At 44.4% G+C, this 21,185-nt stretch overlaps 1 protein-coding gene across 1 annotated transcript in view; it reads left to right on the forward strand.

Annotated features, from left to right (window-relative positions):
- The window catches only part of LOC143293818 (cytosolic Fe-S cluster assembly factor NUBP2 homolog), a 52,824-nt gene that overhangs the window by 9,198 nt on the left and 22,441 nt on the right, over positions 1-21,185 (forward strand). Inside the window, exon 3 of the mRNA XM_076605087.1 lies at positions 18,603-18,691. Coding sequence (XP_076461202.1) covers positions 18,603-18,691 — 89 coding nt within the window. The remainder of the gene's footprint in view (positions 1-18,602; positions 18,692-21,185) is intronic.

A 21,185-nucleotide genomic window follows, 5' to 3' on the forward strand; every position in this document is an offset into this window, starting at 1 on the left:
GGCCTCAGCAGTATGGAAAGATTTTTAAACACAAGGATACAATATTTGCATTCACCTGGATCAAAATACCTTTCAATCTATTATTTTTCAAAAATGGATCATAGGTAGAATCCGTATCAAATCACGAAGGAGTAAAAATGTTCTGCTTGCTCTGAAACCTTTAGAATTGCGTTTTTGCCGAGTTCAGGAGTTACATCTCATGGTGCTTCTTAAAACCATCTTATTATTCAGTCGAGAAAATTTTAAAATCTGTTTCTTTCCTGACCTTTCTCGTGCAAAATAAAAATTCAACAACTCTTTTCAAACTTCCTGTAAAGTAAACGTCTCAACCAATCTCACATTATACAACTGTCTTTTTTCACACTTCATCTGGATCATCTCTACTTTTGTTTGGAAACATTTCTAAATTCTCTCTTTAAAACATTGTCTTGCTGTGGTATGGCCATAAGAGCTGTGCCTGACTCTGAATTTCATGCAGGATTCTGGAGAACAAGTTCAATATTCTGTCTGCCATCTAAGTCTGAATTCTGACTGCCTGCCAGTTGTTCTTGAGCTTGGACTGAATGAGGCAAATGATGCAAGTTCCTGTGCTGCCCCGCAGTTGACCTGGTTCTGCACCTTGGCCCAGGGACTGGTGGAGGTGTTGGTGCTGCTGGCTTCTGTACTGCTGGAGGATCATCCTGTGGCTGTAGGCTGTCGACTTCCAGTGACTCTTAGTCTGTCAGGAGAAATGGTCCACCTTTCACCCCCCCCTTAATAAATTTGTCATATGTATTTTTTTTTGTGCTTTAGGGTATATGGATCATGAAAAATCATGTTAACATAAAAAAAATCTTGGGACTCACTGTCCCTTCTGACTTAATTTTGAAGGGTACCCATCTCAAGTGCTGTGGCTGCATTTCGTGGGTCCAAAACCTTCCATAAGTTTTGTGATCACCTGTGTCTTTGTTATTTGAGCCATAATCAGAACGACAATATATACAATAAAGTGACCGCAGTGAAGCTACGTGTGTACCCACCGTCTGTCATACATTGTGAACTGTGAATTAACCAAAGTGTTTGCAATAAACCGTCTCTCTCGAAAACCGTACAACTTATTAGAAACAAAGTACACCACAGTTCAAAGAACAGTCTCTTGTGATTCTTTTGAGCTATGCCACATCACCATGGGCCTATTCTGCTGTTCTCTGTCACCGGGTTATCTCCCCTACCCCCTATTTGGCTTCGACGCAAATTTAATTCTTTACAAATTCATATTGGTCTTTTTATTGAAAAGAAAGTTTGTGTGCAATTTCCAAGTGTGAGCACATATGTGTGTGTGTGTGTGTGTGTGTGTGTGTGTGTGTGTGTGTGTGTGTGTTTTCTTTATGAAATGAAAGACTCTATACTGTAGTGAAAGACTATATGGGGAAAGTGTTTCTTGTGGTGCAGAACCATGAGGGTGAACATGAAAGTATTATTGTGACTTTTGAGCTGTGTCAAATAAATGATATTATTATCATTAACTTGACGGCATTGGACTACTACCCTGTGATCCATCACCCAGTCACCGAGTACAAGACAGTCCAGGAGTGCTTGCGACTTGCAGAGGAGGCCACGAGAGAGGTTGGACAAGAGTACGTTATCACTGCGTTTGATCTTGGGTTTGTATGAAAGCCTACCCGATCGTCTGAAACCATCCTGACCAGTACAAGAAGCATATCATTCTGATCGGTACATTCCACCTTGCCTGTGTGTACTTCAAGATGCTTGGGAAAAAGCTGGATGGTTCTGGTTTCGGAGATATCCTTCTGGAGGCAGGCCTGATCTCTTCTGGTTCTCTGCAAGGGGTGCTGTCTGGCAAACATTATGAACAAGCATTGTTCTGCCATAAGACAATGCTTGAGAGTCTAGAACGCTCGGTGCTGGAAAGATATCTTGAAATCAGAGATGAAGACACGTCATTTCTGACACTGTCAGAAGACAGCATGATCAAACTTCAGACAGCCTCATTTTTCATCTCAAAAGAGACATTGACTGAGTTCATAATGCTTTCCTTCATTTGAATAACACGGGATCTTTTGTTCATATCCTTTTTGTTGACTTCTCTTCTGCTTTTAACACAATGCAACCTCATCTCCTTGCCCTCAAACTGCTAGGCATGGATGTTGATCCGAAGCTTACTCTTTGGATAGTAAGTTTTCTTCTCAATAGAACTCAGTCTGTCCGCTTTCATTCTGCCCACTCTTCTCTAAAATCTACTTGTACTGGTGCACCCCAAGGTACAGTGCTGTCCCCTGTTCTTTTTACACTGTACACAAATGACTGCAGAGGCACGGAGGAAACTCCTGTCATAAAATATTCTGATGATTCAGCTATTGAAGATCTGTCCAACTCTGATGCTATTTATTTCAGTGAAATTAAAAAGTTCTGTTCCTGGTGTGAGAAAAACTATCTGGATCTCAACGTATTGAAAACAAAAAAAATGTTAATAGATTTTTGGAAAGACCCCTTGCCTGTAGCTAACCTTGTTATTGATGGTCAAACAGTGGAGAGGGTCAATGAATATAGATATTTAGGGACCATCTTAGACAATCAGCTGACTTTTAAAAGAAATGTTGATTCCATTCATAAGAAATGTCAATCTAGAATTTTTTGTTTACAGAAGCTTAGAAATGTTGGTATAAATTCAAATATTCTTCAAAATTATTATCGATGTTGTATCGAGTCCGTGCTCACAGTTTCATTTATGTGCTGGTATGGAAGTTTGGGAGTGAGGAGTAAGTGTGTTTTGAACGATGTCATGAGTGTATGCAGTAAAATTGTGGGAGTGAAACAAGCTAGTATGCAAGAGCTGTATGAAAGTCGAGTGGTTAAAAAAAGCAGGCAGATAGCAACTGACGACACCCATATTTTAGCAAAGTATTATGAGCTGTTGCCATCAGGACGACGCTACAGGACTTTTAAGTTGAAATCCAGAGCTCTGAAGACTTTTATTCCACGTTCATTCCACCTTTTAAATTCTTGAGAACTGTGTGTGTGTGTGTGTGTGTGCGCGCATGCACTCTCATGTGAGACGTGTGAAAGTCCGTGTATGATAGGCTGTACCTTGTTCTAGTTGTGGTGTGCATGTGTGTGTGTGTGTGTGTGTGTTTACTGAGCTTAAAACGTGACAATTGGTTATAATGAATGTGCAATATGTAGGAAGAATAATGTGCAATATGCAGGATGAATGTACAATGGAATATGTCTAATGCTAACGTCCATATTCTAAATATATTCCTGTTTAATAATTACGATGTAATAATTAATTGCAATGTTTTTAAAAGCTAATATGTGAAATGCTTTTATTTGAGAACATATGTTTATTACTCTTGTTTAATCAAGCTATCCGCGCGCGCGTGTGTGTGTGTGGGGGGTGGGGGTGGGGTGGGGGCTGGGGGGGGTGCGGGTGTGTGCTGATTATCTGGTTGTGGTTTTCCGCAATTCATCTTTATTCTTATCTTATCTGTCTATTATAATCAATGTGCAGTATAGTAGGCTATGTTTATAATTATATTCAAATAATGTTTCTTAATTCTTTCTGTTTTTACATTAAGAATACTAGTTATTACCTGTAGTGTGTGGATGTATGTATGAAACGATATATGTGATATTTTTTACATTTGTATCTTTGTAATATTTGTAGGGGCTGTTGTTGGCTTTTACAGTTATTGTCCCCATGTTGTTTACTTGTCTATGTTGTGATAATGCACCTGACCAAATTTCTCCAGTTGGAGATAATAAAGTTAATCTTATCTTATCTTATCTTATCTTTTAGCAAGATGAAGCTATTGCCAGTTTCATGGCAGAGTAAGAACAGTTCAGAGAAGGAGCCTTTGGACCAGCTGCACAATTTTGGTTGTCTTACACATACTTAACTGTGACCCACTAATGCAGACTCCGGCAGGGGTCTGACATTCCTGTCCTGTGCAAACTACTATCCGCCTATGCGGAGAAAATGAAAGTAGCTACGGCTGATAACCTCCCGGAAGTAGGTAACCTCCCATGTTTCCCCCTGGCTAGCGCCCTCTTTTTCTGGCAGCCATCTCAACTCCTGTTCCTGTGCTGTGCATAAGGCTAAGTTTTTTTGTATTTTCTATCTGTCTGTCGATTCTTTGGCGTCCTTTTTGTTTGTCCAATTATGTCTTCAACCAGGTCACATAATTATGTGGCTCGTTTGTGCGATCGGGCTAAAATTAAGGCGCGATCGCAATCGATTCGCAGATACTCTGGGCCCTCTACTTTGGGCTCTCTGAACAACGCGAACCCACCGCCTCCACTTCCTCCACTACCTCCGGTCAACTCCAGGCCCCCACTGCCTCCAACATCTCCTCCGGTGACTTCTAGGGGTTCGTTACCCCATACTCAGATCAGTGGTGCCATTGATACTATTCATTTCTATCCGTGAACAGATCGACGCAATCCGCGTTTTCTCAGTCCTGCCAGTCGGCAGTGCCCAAGTTGATCTCCTCTATCACTTTGCCTATACCCACAGTATCAACAATGGAATGTGCCACAATCCCTTTGGGAAAACAACACCATACACTGGCTTTGGATCCGCACACAAGACAGGGCCCTTTGTGCGATGCATCCGTGGCGGCAGCCGTGACATAGGCTCATGTGCCCCCCATGCGGCATGCCTCTTCCATCTTGGATCCTATAGTGACCGAGGCACTTAGGGATGCCCTCCCCATGTATAGGGAGGAAGGTGGACCACTAGGGGACACGCTCGCACATATGCGTGCAACCTCCCCCTTGTCCCGAGCAGCTGATCCAAGGGGGCAACTCCTGCTTTGGCACCCATTCCGGTCACCGCCACAGTTACTTCCCTTGCACCGACATCACCCCTCGCCTTCAGTGCGGATGTGTGCACAGCCCCTACAAGCTATGTGGTGATGACCCCATCTGCCATACCGCCAGTTGCTCCTGTTTCCCACCCACTAATGGCGGATCAGCAAGCTGCTCAACCAAACAACCAGCAACTCATTGTTAACTTGCTGCAACAATTATGCACCACTCTGATTCCTGGTGCCACACCATCTACCACTGCTCATTTTTCTGCTGCAGCAAATCCGCTTCCACCCTCCACAACCACCTCCCAGCAGCCTGGTCACGTGCCCAGCACACAGCCTGACCCATCATCCTATGCCATAGGAGAGACATTTTCTGATGGGGACACTGATACAGAGGAACCACCTTTGGAAGATAATCAGCTGGTTTCCTTGCAAGAAGCACTAGCCCTCCTAGCTTCCTACACTTCAGATAGGGTGGAGACAATTCGTGCACCGGGCATGCCTCTAACCTGTGGTGCTATGGAGATTATGGGCATCCACAGATCCTCCCATGCCCCTCACTATGCTCTTACACAATCGACCATGGTAGTTGAGGCCCTGCAGAACACACTGGCACTAATCAGGGGCCAACCCATCAGCGATGTCCCCTCTGACTCTGTTCCAAATTTTCCAGCTGCAATGGGTCGAGGGAAATTCCTGAAAACTTCAAAACCTCCACTTTTAGCTCTGGGCCCTATTCCTCAAAAACTCCTTCCTCTCATGAGGACGACCTACTCCTCCTGCAAAACTTACGTGACAGTCGCAGAGTAACATTACCTGACAAATTCCTCATGGATCTGGAGGAAGCTCTCAAATCTTTAGAATCGACTGCTGCCATGGAAAGCTTCCTTGTGGGCCTTGCCAGGGCCCTCATGGAAACCCTCACTGAGCAACCAGCCAGCCTTGACGTTACCATTTTCTCCCCTTTCATCCAGCAGATCAGCCAGCTTCTCGTGCGTTCTGCAGACATACAATCACAGGCCTATATGAATATCATTTTGGCCAGGAGGGATGCTGTGCTCGACCAATCCCCATGTGTGCGCTCTCTGCCAGAACACGCTTCCCTCAGAGCACTTACCCCCACCGACGGTTCCCTTTTCGGTCAGGGCTCCCCCACTGCGGCCATGAAACACCACGCAGCCTTGCGTAGGGACCTTGCCCTTGGTGCAGGCCCTCTCCGCACTTCGGCACACTTGCGGCACGCTCCGTGACATCAGCTATATACTGTCCGGCGCAGCAATGTTGCCACCTTCAGGCCGCGCTCACATCAGCCTTCCCCCTCAAATGCCAGAGTGCAACCCAGGGGGCAACCCAGGGCGTACAGGCATCAGCAGTATGCAGTTCACCCTCCACACAGGCTGACAGCCAGCTCCAGACTGGCCCACCCCCAATGACTCACCCCTGCCCTTCACCCGCCACTCGTGCACCAGCAGGCAGCCTATCCAGGCACATGCCAGCGTGGCTGTCCCTCCCAGCATGCGAGTGGGTCCTCCAAGTGATAGGGTTGGGGTTTCGCCTGCCTTGGCTCTCCTCCAAAGCACCTCTCACCCTCTCTCCTCCTCCCTCCCCCCCAGTCCCCCACAGGGCGACGCAGCCTGCTCAGCCCTGTGGGACGAAATCTTTTCTCTCATTTCTTCTCCACAAAGAGGCCATAGAGAAAGCTCCTCCTCTGTCACCAGGCTTCTTCAGCCGCATCTTCGTCATCCCCAAAGCCTCTGGCAGATGGTGGTCAGTTCTAGACCTTTCCCCTCTAAACAAGTACCACCAGTACAAACCATTCCGCATGGAAGCACCCGCGTCAATCAGGGACTCCATCAGGCAAGGCGACTGGGCAGTCTCCATAGACCTCACAGACGCATACTTCCATATCCAGATTCACACCAGGGACCGCAAGTGGCTCCACTTCTCATGGGACGGCAAGTCCTTCCAGTTCAGAGCCCTTTCATTTGGCCTTGCGCAAAGACCCAGGGTGGTCAGGGAACTATGTCTAGCCCTCAGTAGCAAGGGCATACGCCTGAGGGTCTACCAAAATGACTGGTTGATCCTTGCGGAGAGCAAAGCCCTCTGCCAGCACCACCTGAACCTTGTCAGGAACCAGTGCCAATCACTGGGCTTTCTCATGAATGCAGAAAAATCAGAACTGGAGCCCTCTCAGCAGTTCAAATTCCTGGGTATGGCGATCGATTCAGTATCAATGACCATACGTCCAGCCATACCTCGCCTCTACAGGCTACAGTCTCCTCTCTTAGCTATCACAGGTAACCTCGGCGTCTGCCAAGGAACTTGCCTCTCTGCTAGGTTTCATGCAGTCCCTCGATATTTCAGCGACACTTCCAAGACAGGTGGTCCCAGTCTTCACAGACATGGGACACCCGTATACCTCTGGGCACATGGTTCTCACAGTCGACCCAGCACTGGATGGACATGCAATGGCTCAAGGCCGGGGTTCCAATCTCGAACCCAACACCGGATGCAGAACCGTACACAATGCTTTCAACATGGGCTGGGGTGCCCACATGGAGGACCACACGGTGTCGGGGGACTTAGACACCGCAACAGCAGTTGTGGCACATCAACAAGCTGGAGCTGGAGGTGGTCTTCCTGGCCTTCCAGCACTTCCTCCCCCACATCTTGCACAGGTCGATCATGCTGTGCACGGACAACACGATGGTAGCATGCTGTCTAAACAAACAGGGGGGGGGGGGGGGGGGGGGGGGGGCACACTCACAACAGCTGTCCCTGCATACGGAGACAGTCCTCCTCTGGTGTCAAGAGCACAACATCCGCCTGACACCACATGTCCCAAGCCAGCTGAACATTCTCACAGATTACCTCAGCAGATCCCATACCGTGCTCCAAACGGAGTGGACCCTGTCACACTCAACACTTCAGCCGATCTGGGACCTTTGGCACAAACCACATGTGGATCTCTTTGCCACAAGATTCAACTTCTGCATTCCAACATACGTCTCCCCAGTCCCAGACCCGCAGGCCTGGGCCATAGACGCCCTATCGATCAGCTGGTCCAACCTTTTGGGGTACACCTTCCCCCCACTTCCCATCATGGGAAAAGTCCTCAAAAAGGCAAGGCTGAAGAGTGCCACCATGATTCTCATCGCACCACACTGGCCAGCACAGCCGTGGTTCCCCAACCTGCTCCACCTCATTCACATTCCCCCACTCCGCCTTCACATCGGCAGACACTCTCTGATCCAGCCCCGCTCAGGCATTCCCCACGGAAACCCAGAGGTCCTCAACCTACACACCTGGCTACTGTGCGGGAATCTCTGTCAGCACTAGGCGCCTCCGATGACACGGCTGACCTTTGCAGGTCACATCGCAAAGGCACTCAAGGCGTTTACTCTGCACACTGGAACCGCTGGCTCTCCTGGTGTTCAACCCACTCAGTGAATCCCACACACCCATCCAATATCGATCTCGCCAACTTCCTTGCTTCTTCCCCTCCGCCAAAGGCCTCTCTGCCTCCGGAGTACGCGTCCACTGCACTGCAATCAGCTCCACTCTTCAGCAACTGGGCGGGCCCTCTTTCTCAGATGACCCCCTGCTCAGGGCACTGGTCCGAGGGGCATCCCTCAGTCATGCACGTAAATCCCTTCGGACCCCTTCATGGGACCTTTTTCTGGTCCTACAATACCTCCGCAAGGCCAGGCCCCCTTCGAACCCCTTGCTATAGCTCCTTTCAAGCTACTCTCCATGAAGACACTCTTTCTCATCTCACTAGCCTCAGGCAGGTGGTGTGGTGAGGTACATGCCCTCAGTGGCATCACACAAGATATAGCCTTTGAGCCGGACGGATCTATCTCACTTAGATTCCTCCCCAGATTTCTTGCCAAAAATCAAACTCACAGTACACCCTCTCCCATTCTTTTCATCAAACCTCTCTTTTCTATACTGGCCCATGACGATGAGGACAGATTCCTCTGCCCGGTCAGGGCCGTGCGTGTATACCTCAAAAGGTCGCGTCCATTCTGATCGTCCAGACGACGCCTCTTCATTAGCTGGAACCTGGACCATCCACGTGACATTAGCAAGACGTCTCTGTCTCGATGGATAGTCAATGCGATTAACTGCATGTATGCAGACGCAGGATTGAGACTTGATGCCTCCTCAGCCGGAGCACATGAAGTCAGAGCTTGGTCCTCTTCTCTTGCCTTAGCGCACTCAACAAGGCTGCAAGACATCATGAATGCTGCCTACTGGAAAAACCCTGCCACCTTCATCGACTTCTACCTGAGAGACGTCGCACGCCTGCGGGATGATGGTTCAAGAGGCATCGCTTCTGTGGTAGTTGCACAACAGGCCATCGCAGCACACAGACAGTAGAACAGGTGAGCCCTCCACCTTGTCGCACTATTCTGCACCAGCGGGTCACGGTTAAGCATGTGTAATTAAAAGGAAATTTTCAATCTAAAATTACATTTAAGTAACATACTTACTGTGACCCAAATTTAAGACCCTCCCGTCCTCCCCGCTTCCTGCATGCTGCGCTGGTTCTGGCATATTGCCGTCAAAAGAGGGCGCCAGCCAGGCGGGCACAGGGGAGGTTACCTACTTCTGGGAGGTTATCGGCCGTAGCTACTTTCGTTTTCTCCTCATAGGTGGATAGTAGTTTGCACAGGACCGGAGTGTCAGACCCCTGCCGGAGTCTGCACTAGTGGGTCACGGTAAGTATGTTACTTAAACGTAATTTTAGATAGAAAATTTTCTTTGTCATACATCAATCATGTATGGCTTGTCCTTGCACTCCTTGAGGCTGTCAAAATCAACCACTTCCTGCTCTACACACAAACGATGTCCCAAATGCCAGACCTCTTCTTCAGTTTCGATGGACAAAACTACACACACTACCTGACCTTCTCAGTCTTCTTGGCAAACATGACTTGTCACATCCTGGAGCCAAGGAGATGCTGCAGAGAGGTGCTTTCAATGTGGCAAAGTCCTTCATTCCTGGCAATCGCTGTGCAGTGGACAAAACCATGGAAGAAACGTTCATGAAGCATGCCAAAAGCCGAGGAGGGGCTGGCGGAGGTGGCGCTGATCTCACGGGACTGCTGTCCAACCAGAAGGCCAACCACAGATGGGTCAGGACAACCCATGAGAGGTCAAAGTATCTTCATGCAACTCTCGACCTGGCTGGCATGGCACAAGGTGATGAGGTTGGCAGTAGACATCGTGACTTGCGTCCTTCTGAGATACTGAAGAGCAAAAGCAACATCATGAAGACTCAGGATGCAATCAAAAGTTTCATCAACCCTTTCTGTGAGGAAGCCTCGGTCAAACTCATCGCTCTGTCATCTGGAGCATCTGTCCCAGCCGGCAGAGAATGATGGCAAATGACCATTTCTTTGAACCAGTCAAGCAGCTAAACCTGAAAACAATGGCATCGATGAACAAAACCGTCCACATGAAGACTACCAAAAAGAAGGTTGTGGAATACAAACAACAAGGGAACATTGCCTTTCAACTCCTTGTGAAGCACAGGAAGTAGGTGTTCAACTCGATCTGAAACAGTTGATGACATAACAACTTACTCCTGTACTTTACAGTATTGCCACTGCTTACAATTCCCTTGCCAAGACCGACAAAGCAAAAGGGTTCAACTACGTCACCAAAGATATGGAAGATGCCGCTCTAACTCCCCATGATGGGACGCTGATTGTGATCGATGGCAATGCAGTGTATCACTGCTTGCAACAGCTTCCTTCCAATTTCAAGGTCAACCAGAAGATATTTGACATGCTGCCAAAGGGAACGGACATGGTGTTCAGTACAGACATGTACAAAACGGACTCAATCAAAGCGATGGAAAGGAAAAGGAGAGGCACTGGCGATAAGATCATCATGAAAGGAGAAAGCACCAAGCGTCCTGCAGACTGGAAGACGTTTCTGTCAAACAACAAAAATAAGAAGCAGCTCACCCAAGTATTATTTGACGTTTGGAGCAAAGATGAGAATGCGCCAAAATTCAAAGACAGAAAAGTCATGCTGATATGTGAGGGAGAAGCCTTCCTGCTGCAATTGGCAGATGAGCTGAAGACAACGACGCCAGTCGCAATCCTTACAAGAAGAGACGGATTCCAGAGTTGCCCTATACTGTGCGTACGCTGAACGGAATGGCTACAGGTTCGTCCGCATCAAGAATCCCGACTAGGACATTTTCTTCATTCTCCTGCACTTTGCTCTGCAGATGAAGGACATGGTGATTCTGTTCAACACAGGAATGAGGAACAAACCGCGGCTCATCAACGTCACTGACATTGCAAAAGCATACGGGCAACAGCACTGCACTGCCTTCCTGGCTCTTCATGCTTATACCGGCTGCAACACAACAAGTGCATTCAAGGGCATTGGAAAAATTAAACCCATCAAAGTTCTTCAGCAGAATCCAAGATTTGTGGAAACATTTGCCTGCCTTGGAGATACATGGAGATTTACTCTGTGTGAAATTTGGGCTGCTCTCCCCAGGGAGAGCGTGTCGCTACAATGACAGCGCAACCCATTTTTTTGTATTACTTCCTGCTTGCAATTTTTTTTTTTTTCCTATCCAAGTGGATTTTTCTACAGAATTTTGCCAGGGACAACCCTTTTTTTGCCATGGGTTCTTTTACATGCACTAAATGCATGCTGTACTTGGGACCTCGGTTTATCGTCTCATATGAATGACTAGCGTCCAAACTGCCACTCAAGGTCTAGTGGAGGGGGAGAAAATACTGGTGACTGCTGGTGTGATTTGTATCAGTGTGCTCAAATTCTCTTGCTTCCTAGGCGGACGTGTTACCTCTAGGCCAACACTCCACTGGATGACGGTGTAGATGTAGACGTTTGCCACTTTGTAGATCTCCTCTCTCCATTTATCTTGTATCTTGTATCTTTTGTGGGGATGATTTCTCAGCAGAACTGTCTGTCCTTTAGACATTGATTCATCCCATGTATGTTGGTCATACAGCTCCTTCCTCTTCAAGGCCTCTTCTTGAAGTCTCCTGGTGTGTCTGTAGGCCAAATCCAGACTGTGACAGTGGTGCAGTATCCAGTCAGGGCAAAGTGAGTCTTCTTCCTTGTTCAGCATGGTGTCCATGTGCAGCCGTGGTTGTCTACCAAACATCAGGCAGTATGGTACGAAACCTGTTGCGACATGCGGCATTGTGTTGTGAGCAACGTCCAGGGACTGCAGGTGCTCGGTCCAGTGCCTTTTCTTCTCAGCAGGTAGTGTCCTCAAGAGGTCATGGAGTGTTCTGTTAAAACACTCCTTCTGTGCATTCCCTTGGGGGTGGTAAGGGGTCGTTTGGCTCTGGTCCACTCCATACATCTTGCAGTGGTGGTGGATGACTTCGGACTCGAAGTTCCTCCCCTGATCAGAGTGAAGTCTCTTAGGGATGCCATACTTGTGGAACTATTCACAAATGATCACTCTTGCTGTGGTTTCTGCTGTTTGGTCTCTCATTGGCACCATGACAGTGAACTTGGTGAACAAGTCCGTAAGGACAAGGATGTTCTTTGGCTGGTTTTAAATGGGCGAAGTCAATGGCTACCACTTCCAATGGGCATGTAGCCAGCATTGTTCGTAGTGGCGCTCTTTCTGCAGGGATCTGTGCCTTTGCTGCCACACAGCATTGGCATCTCTTGCAGTAGTTTTCCGCATCTGCTGTCACCCTCCACCATTAGTAGCTGCATGGTCTTCTCATTGCCCTGGTGTCCCATGTTGTCATGGAGTTGCTTGAGCACCGTCTGCTTCATGTTCCTGAGAAGGACAAGTTGTCAGGTCTCTTCTCTTTCTGGTGTCCTGATGACTCGGTACAGTACTCCTTGATGTGAGCTGAACCTCTTCCACTGTCCAAGTAGCTTTTTTGTGTCCATGGACTCTGCTGACCTGTCTGCTTTTGCGGGCCTCCTCTTCTGTTCCATGTAGGAGATGACTCTTGATATGACAGGGTCTTGCTGCTGGAGTTTTTGTAAGTGCTGCTTCTCCAGACAGATTAAGAGTCTGACTTTGCAGGTGTAACTCTTGATCTGTAATGGCAATATCTTCTTTCAGCTCAGCAGGGATGAATGTTGATTCTGTCACTGCTTCAACAGCATTCAAGACAGCTTCTTCTGATCCACCTCTTTTTGACAAAGCATCTGCATTTGCATTGTCTTTTCCTTTCCTGATCTGTTGAGTGAAGTTGAATGGAGCAAGGTCTGCCACCCAATGCTGTTCCACTGCCCCATGTTTTGCATTGTCAAGATTGGTCAGGGGGTTGTTGTCAGTGAGTACCATGAACCTGGACCCTAGCCGGTACTTTCTGAATTTCTCAGTTATGGCCCATTTCAGAGCCAGGAGTTCTAACTTCCTGCTGGAGTAGTTTTCCATGTTGCATTCTGTTGGCTTCTGTCTTCTGCTTGCGTAGGCTACAACTCTGATATTGCCTTATACTTCTTGGGAGAGCTCTGCTCCAAGACCTTCACAGCTGGCATCCACTTGCAGAATGTACGGCTTAGTGAAGTCAGCATAGGTCAGCACCGGAGCTGAGGTGAGTTCCCTCTTCAAACCTGTGCACATGCACTGGATACAGTCCATTCTTCTTCCTGGTGAATGTGTCAATTACCATATACCCCTTGGCAGGTGTTCACTGCAATGCAGGTGCTGGATCATGACTTCCTGATCTTCTGGGATCTCTGCTTCACCTGAGGTCATGACCACTGAGAATCAACTGGATGGGAGTAGAATCTAGTCATCTTTAGTTTTGATGAATTTGGATGTCCTCTTCCTCTGCACAGTATTGTCAATAATGGGTCTTATGCAACTTCTGTACTTGAAGCTGCTGTTGTCAGCACCTTGGCAAGGTTCTTGTAGTCTTGTAGAACATTCATTCCAAGCAGACATGGCAGTCTTTCTCTTCTCTTGCTTGTGTTTGTATCTGCTGCCGACTTGACAATAAAGATGCCTTTTTGCTTGAATGTTTCTGTTCCTAACACATAGGTAGCCCAGGTAGGGGATTCCAAGGCCATTTGCTGCAGTCAGTGTGTAGGTGTTCTCTCTCAGTTGCTTGAGTGTCTTCAGGTGCTGATTATAGATATCCTCTGTTATGGTTGTCACCATGGAGCCTGTGTCAACAATGCATGACACTTTGGTTCCATCAATTGTCGCTGTAATAGTTGGGCAATGTCCAACAGCCTGGCAGTCTCTGCATGATGTATGCTGCCTATATGCTGCTGGTTGTCTGTGAAAACTGCCTGGTCTTCTAGACCTTCTTCTTCTGAACTGGCTTCTTCTAAATCTGCTTCCAGTCCTAATTCCGATTCCTCCTCTTCTAAATGAAGGGCATCGTTGGTGGCACGATTGTCCACCTGATGCTTCTTGAAAGACTGTCTCATCTCCATAGTAACTGCGTGTATCTAAGTTCATCTTCCTCATAATGTTCACTATCTGGTCAGTCTGCTTCTGCTGTTTTTTGATGATCTCCTTCAAATTTTCTAGGTTTTAACAGTGTCACTGATGCCATTGATGAAATGATCTCTGAGAGTCTCATCTTTCTGGTCTGCAAAACTTGGTTTGGTTTGTGTAATTCCATCCATCAAGCAACAAAGGTCATAGGAAAACTCATGAAGAGATTCACCCTGATGCTGTCTCCTTTCAAAGAATTATTTCTGTGCCTCAGTGAAGAATCTTGCTGTACTAAAGGTCTTAATCAGAATGCTGAAAATCTCCTCTAATTTGGAACATCTGCCATGAATCTCCACATCTTCATTTGCCTTTCCTTCTAGTGCAAAGTTCACTTGCTGAGCCAGGTTGAATTTTTCAGGGTTCTTAGGGTCCCCCCTAAATCTTGGCGACATGATGACTACTTTGCATTCTTCAACCCACTTTGAACATCCTTCCTGTGATCACCAGAAAATGATTCCAATTTCTTCTCTTGCTAAAATGGTTTCCTTGCACACTTCTGTTGCTGGATCTTACTCTGCTGCATCTGCTCTTTAAGTCTCTCAATCTCTGCAAAGAGGTCTTCTTTGCTTGCCATCTTCATTTTTTGAATATATTTTTTAAAGACTTGTCACTAAATCAGCTGTGAGGAAGGATTTCCCTCCGTAACAGCTACAACCTCCTCAGGTGATTTTCTTGGAGCTCCAGAACTGATGTAGATGGCTACTCAGGTGACAAATTAGGAGATGGGATTGCAGGTAATTTCACAATGAATATGCATGAGTAACAGTGATCATGTGTGACAGTCGTCTTTGGTTTTACTTACGTTTTTCCAGTCGCACCATGTAGAGATAAGATTTCGACAACAGCGATGGTATTGTGTTGATTTTCTGTGCTGTTGTAATGCCGCTGCCAGGAACAGAACAACAGGAACAAAGTATCAATGTTGATGATTTTTACCAGCGATTTATTTTAAATTGCTGCTATGGATGGCGTTGACGTTGACAGTCTTTTAGGAACTTGTTCTTCAGTCTTGTGCCTGTAATTTCGTGGAGATAAAAAATTCTCACAACAATGTCAAACTTTTGTGATGGTGCTGAAATCCTGTTGGTGATGCTAAGCTGTGGTGGTCCTGTTGGTACATTGCTTTTGTTCTTTCTCTTTCTTCTCTCGCATTCAGACTAAAAGATGCAGGAAGACATATTCACTTCTTTCTCTCTCTTTGCTGCTCTGAAGCGCGGCCAGATCTCATCTTAAGATCAGACTGTCTTCATAACATCAATTTCTGAATAGTCAGGTTACAAGACATCTGATCACAAGTGAATCATGCATGTGCAATTCTCCTTCCAGTTCCACACAGCATCAGCTTCCTGGTCATGCATTCACCAGCATACACTCACACGTATCAACATTGGCACATGCAATTATTAGCGTTAACTGACATATAGGCATATGCTACACACACTGTCATACATGTAGAAGCCCTCTTTTTGAATATGAGTGAATGTGGGAGTGCAGCCCCCAAACACTGAAGAAGACTCATAGGGGAGCAGTGTGCCAGTATTTAAGCTGAATCATTGAATTGGAACGGCACCATGACTAACCAGTGTTGTTGATGGTTTTAGGTTTAGTATGTACTGTAGTGTTTTCATGTTTGATCAGAACAGGCTTTGCACTGTTTACTGATTCAGCAGAAATGCAAGATCATATTTGTTGGGTGGTCTCATGGGAGTCAGGGTAATGTGAGAGGAACACCACTGAGAATGTTCAGAAGTTGAGGCAGCAATTATGTTTGACATGAACTTCACCCACATTTATCATGGCTGGTGTGATACAAGTCAGTGGTTGTGAAACACTATTTTTTTCTCTCTTTTTTTGGCATACAGTACAACATGTGTAACATATGAACAAGAAAAGAAAAAAGGAGCACATATATAGCACATATAATAAAGCTTATGTCATTATTACCAAAAATAAAGTTTGTGTTGTACATGTATTAATTGTTCTTTTGATTTTAAACATCCAAAACAAAGGGAAGAGAACCATGCACACTCAGGGGAAGGGGAAGAGAAAGGAAAGAATTCAGAAAGAGGGAGAGAGAGAGAGAGAGAGAGGGCATATTACAACAATATAGCAATTATTGATATATAAAAAAGGGGAGGGGGGGGGGGGGGGTTGGGAGAACCACAGTGCATCTACATCCACTAGCAAAACTATGTAAACAGTGACAGTCAAAAAGAGATGGAAATCATCATGTAAATAAAAATCAAGTCATTGTGTACATGCATTCTGTTTCCACATCTTCACTTTACCATTGTGTAAACATTGTTTCATATGGCATCCACTTGAAATGAATAGTGCTAAATCATCTGTAATTCTAGCAAGATAGTTCATTTCTAAGTATCTGTTTCATAAATTTGCAACATATGGTTGAATGCTTGGTTTGGTATTTGCGAAATAACATTTATAAATATGAAATTTCGCAGTAAGTAGCAGGAAATATAATCCAGCTTCTGTAATGAAGTCTTTTTTTGCACCAAAAATAACGAGCTATTCAGATAATTTGGACATTGAACTGTGGTGACATTTTTCATACAGCATTTTTTTTTTTTCAAAATTTGTCCAAAACGACCTTGTTTCAGGACACTGCTATAACAAATGTTGGATATCCTGAATGTCTTGATTACAAAGTGTACACATGGGATCTTACAGATCAGTATTGATATGTAGACCAGAAATTTTTGAAAAAATAATGTAACAACTTATACATTCTTTAAAGGATTTTGCACTACATCCAAGCACAGAGATGTGCCATCAGCAAACTGAGGCAACAAAAGTTCATCATCACTAACCCATGTCCTTAATTTCCTTATTCTGTCTTATCACGAAAGACATAATTTCTGCACAAATTGAAAATAAATAAAGTGAGCATGGATCCCCCAATTGTACTGTTGTACTCCTCTTTTTATATCAAACCATTTAGAATACTATCCATTTATATTAGGATTAGAATTATGTCCATTTTATATTGATATGCACTTGTATGTATCATAATTTCTACTGTATCTGTGTTTGTGTATGATTTTTGATTTATGTTCGTATCTTGTTATGTACACTTGGTAATAGACATGTTCTATTCTATTCTATTCTATTTACTGAAACATAGGACTTCACATCTTTACAAAAAGTAAATAGATCCACCAAATAATTTAAGGACCAAAATTAAAGAAGCATAATGATTTTTCCAAGGAAGACCACAAAACACTGTCAAATGCTTTTTTCAAAATCCACTGTGAGTAACAATCCAGGGATGTTTTCTGTTTCTGCATAATCAAGCAGGTCATAAATTTTTTTAATGTTTTCCACAATATAGGGAGCCTTCATGAAGCCTTTTGATTTTCATGGATTAACCTCGGTAAAACCAACTTTATTCTCCAGTTTTTCAGATACTGCTTTGGTTTCTCCTCTTTAGGTATGCAAATGATTACATCTTGTCTCTGAGTTACAGACAATTGCAGATTTAGAAAACTCTCATTTAATGATTTTACACCTCCAAATTCCCAAAGCAAAATTTTTAAAAATCAATTGTAAACCATCTGATCCTGGACTTTTGTTAGTTTTCATCATTTCAGTGCTTGATGTGCCTCAGCATAGGTTATTAGTCCTTCTAAAGAATTCTTTTCATCTTCATCTAACTTATTTGCCTCAGGTAATAAAGCATCAAGATCAACATCATCAACATTGCCCGTCTGACTTTCAGAGTCTCATGTACTAGTCACATTTCTCCCCACTTCGTACTCTACACTGGCACCCCATTGAAGTGAGCATTGAATTCAAAGTTGAGTGTCTCTGCTATTCTGCTTTCCACTCTGCAGGACCCACATATATTTCTGACCTTTGTTTACACTCTCTCAAGGACTCTTCCTCTGACTGTTGCCTTCAGAAACTTCCTCGTGTCAACACAAGAACCTGCGGTGAGAGTTCTTTCCTCTTTGCTGCTCCTCATATCTGTGACAACCTTACTCATCATATCTGTGTATGTGATTCTTTCTCTGCATTTCGCTCTTGACTAAAAACTCATATTTTTAAAACCTATCTATAAGCACTCTTCGCTTCCTTCTTCTCCAACACCATCCTTGTCAGCTCACTTTGGATGCATGACTAATGAGAGAGGGAGAGTTGAGAAAGAGGGGTTTTGAGAAAGTGGTCATGAATGGTTCATGTAAAGCACCCAGAGCTCTTAGAGAGAAATGGTGCTATATGAATGTATATTTTTATTGATATTCTTATTATTATTATTAGTGCCTGTGTTTCCATGCACTTTGCAGGTGGGATTGCTAGATGTGGATCTATGTGGGCCCAGCATTCCAAAGATGTTCAACCTGGAGGACAAGAGTATACATCAGTGCTCAGAAGGGTAAACTTGATTTTGATTTAGATAATGCAAACTGTGTACTTAACAAAAAAACCTCAGTTGTGCACATATGTGAGTGAGTGAGTGTGTGTGTGTGTGTGTGTGTGTGTGTGTGTTGTTTCCTGTTGTGTTTAAATTGTTGCAATTACAGTTATTGAGATAAGCTGATTGAATATGTACTCAAACGGTCTTCCAGTTATCACAAAGGCAATAAACATATCTTTTTCTACAGGTTCTTTTCCTGAAGATTTTAAACATGCCCTGGTCACACCACTGCTCAAGAAACCTAGTCTTTTTTTTTTCCCACTGGTAAGTAGTGTTGTAGAAGGCTAGGGCTGTGCCATTCAGGTGTATTCCCGGGGACTGCTAAGGTAGCTGGAATGGCCTAGCTGGAGATGCGAACACACCAGTGGACTGTGCCCCATCTCGCCTGTCAGTTAACAGAACATCCCTCGGTAGCCCAGCTAAATTGCACCCAAAAGCAACCTCCCACAACACAACGATTTTCATCAGCATACTGATGTTGGTCATTAAGTGGAAGAAGAAGAAAACCTAAAAATCTACAGACCTATTCCAAATTTACCCTTTCTGTCAAAATTACTTGAAAGAGTCATTCTTCATCAACTCCTCAGTCATTTGTCGTCCAATGACCTCTTTGAAGTGTTTCAGTCTGTATACAGACAGTATCACAGTACATTGGCGCCAACAAAATCACAACTGGAAACGTCCTGCTGAGGACCAGGAAAAAAAAAAGAAGAAGAAAAGGCGGCAATACAAGGGCATCCAGGAGTCATGACCAGGATGCGGCCCGGCCCCCTTAGAGTGTAAGGAGTTAAGGGCCGAAACACTTGACTGAGGGGGACTTCTTCTCTGAAGACCTTGTACTGTCCAGCTCTCCCTAGAGTTTCTTATCACAGAGACAGCCGACTTACACATATTCAACAGATTATTGTCCTGCGCAGACAACAGAGATGTCTCAGTTCTGTGTTTGCTTGATCTCTCTGCCACCTTCGACACAATAGATCATGATATGCTTCTCAATCGTCTTCATCGTACTTTTGGAATCTCTTGCACAGCTCTCAATTAGTACCTCTCCAATTGCACTCAAAGGGTGTTCATTTCCAGTTCTCATTCTGAATCCGGACGTCATCCTGATGTGGTGTTCCCTAATGTTCAGTTTTTGTCCAATATTATTCAGTCTGTACTCTCTGTCTCAACTGAAATCATGCAGTGTGTGTGTGTATCTGTGGGTGGGTGTTTGTGTGTGCGTGAGTGCGTGTGTGTGCACAAGATAGTGTGCGCGCATGTGTACAATTGTGGGTGTTTTCTTTTTGTTTGTTTTTTTGTGTTTTGTGTGTGTGTGTGTGTGTGTGTGTGTGTGTGTGTGTGTGTGTGTGATCATATCTGCAATTAAAGTATTGTCTTGGTAATTAGATACACATGAATGTGTTGTTGTTTTTCATGTGCAGAGGTATGTAATTAGATACGCATGAATGTGTTGTTTTTTTCATGTGCAGAGGTATGTAATTATACACAATTGTATATGTATTGTTTCATGTGAGGCGCTTGGAGCCATATAAGTACTCTCTATTATTATTTTTATCATTATTATATGAATTATGTGTGCCCACATAGCTTTATGTTGATGCCTGTCTCATTAATGCTGTGCAATATAGAGGTTTTGTCAGGAGTTACTTGGAATGCGTGTGTGGTGTAATTAGGCAGTTGGGGCTATATACATGAACAACCAGCAGTCACTCTGAAATCACTGTGTAGTGTTTGAGTTTATGAACATAAAATCTAATTTGCTGAGTGGCTAGCATTTGAAATTACATATCTCAATACTCCAGGTTCAGTCTGTAGCGTGGGCTGTCCTGCCTCTCCTGCCTTTAAATAATAATTTTTAATGGAGTAGGAGTGGGAGTACCACAGTCAAGGAAATTTGGGAGGAAGAGTTGGTCCGGATAATGTCACGAGAGGATCAGTACCGGTACTCATGCTTGAACTGTATATTTATGTCATTATGTTTTGGTTTCATCTTTGGTTTGCTTTCATTGTTTGTCCATTTTGTCTTTCCCCTTTCTTATATAGGTATTTATGTTAATTGTCTATATGTTATAAAAATGGAAATTAAAAACATTAAAAAAAATCTTCTTCCTGTTAATGTAGCAGGGTTTTGTTTTGTTATTTTTTGGCCAGTTTAATAGTTTGATTTGTAAACACTTATTTAACCTCTTTTACATTTCAATCCTACCCATAGAGACTTTCTTTTTTTAGTTATGTTTGGCTTTATTCAGGTATTCTCTGACTGATTCTGATGGGAAAATGTACAAACACAGTACAATGAATTTTAGAAATACATTTGACAGAAGGCCGGTCATTCAATGGTTCAGGTCATTCAATGGTTCTTTCTCTTTTTTTCTAAGAAATATTTCTCTATATTTTTTTTCTATAATCATTTATTTCTTTTCCTGTTTGCTTCTCTAAAACATGAATT

Source organism: Babylonia areolata, chromosome 19 (genome assembly GCF_041734735.1).
Source record: "Babylonia areolata isolate BAREFJ2019XMU chromosome 19, ASM4173473v1, whole genome shotgun sequence".
NCBI lineage: Eukaryota > Metazoa > Mollusca > Gastropoda > Neogastropoda > Buccinidae > Babylonia > Babylonia areolata.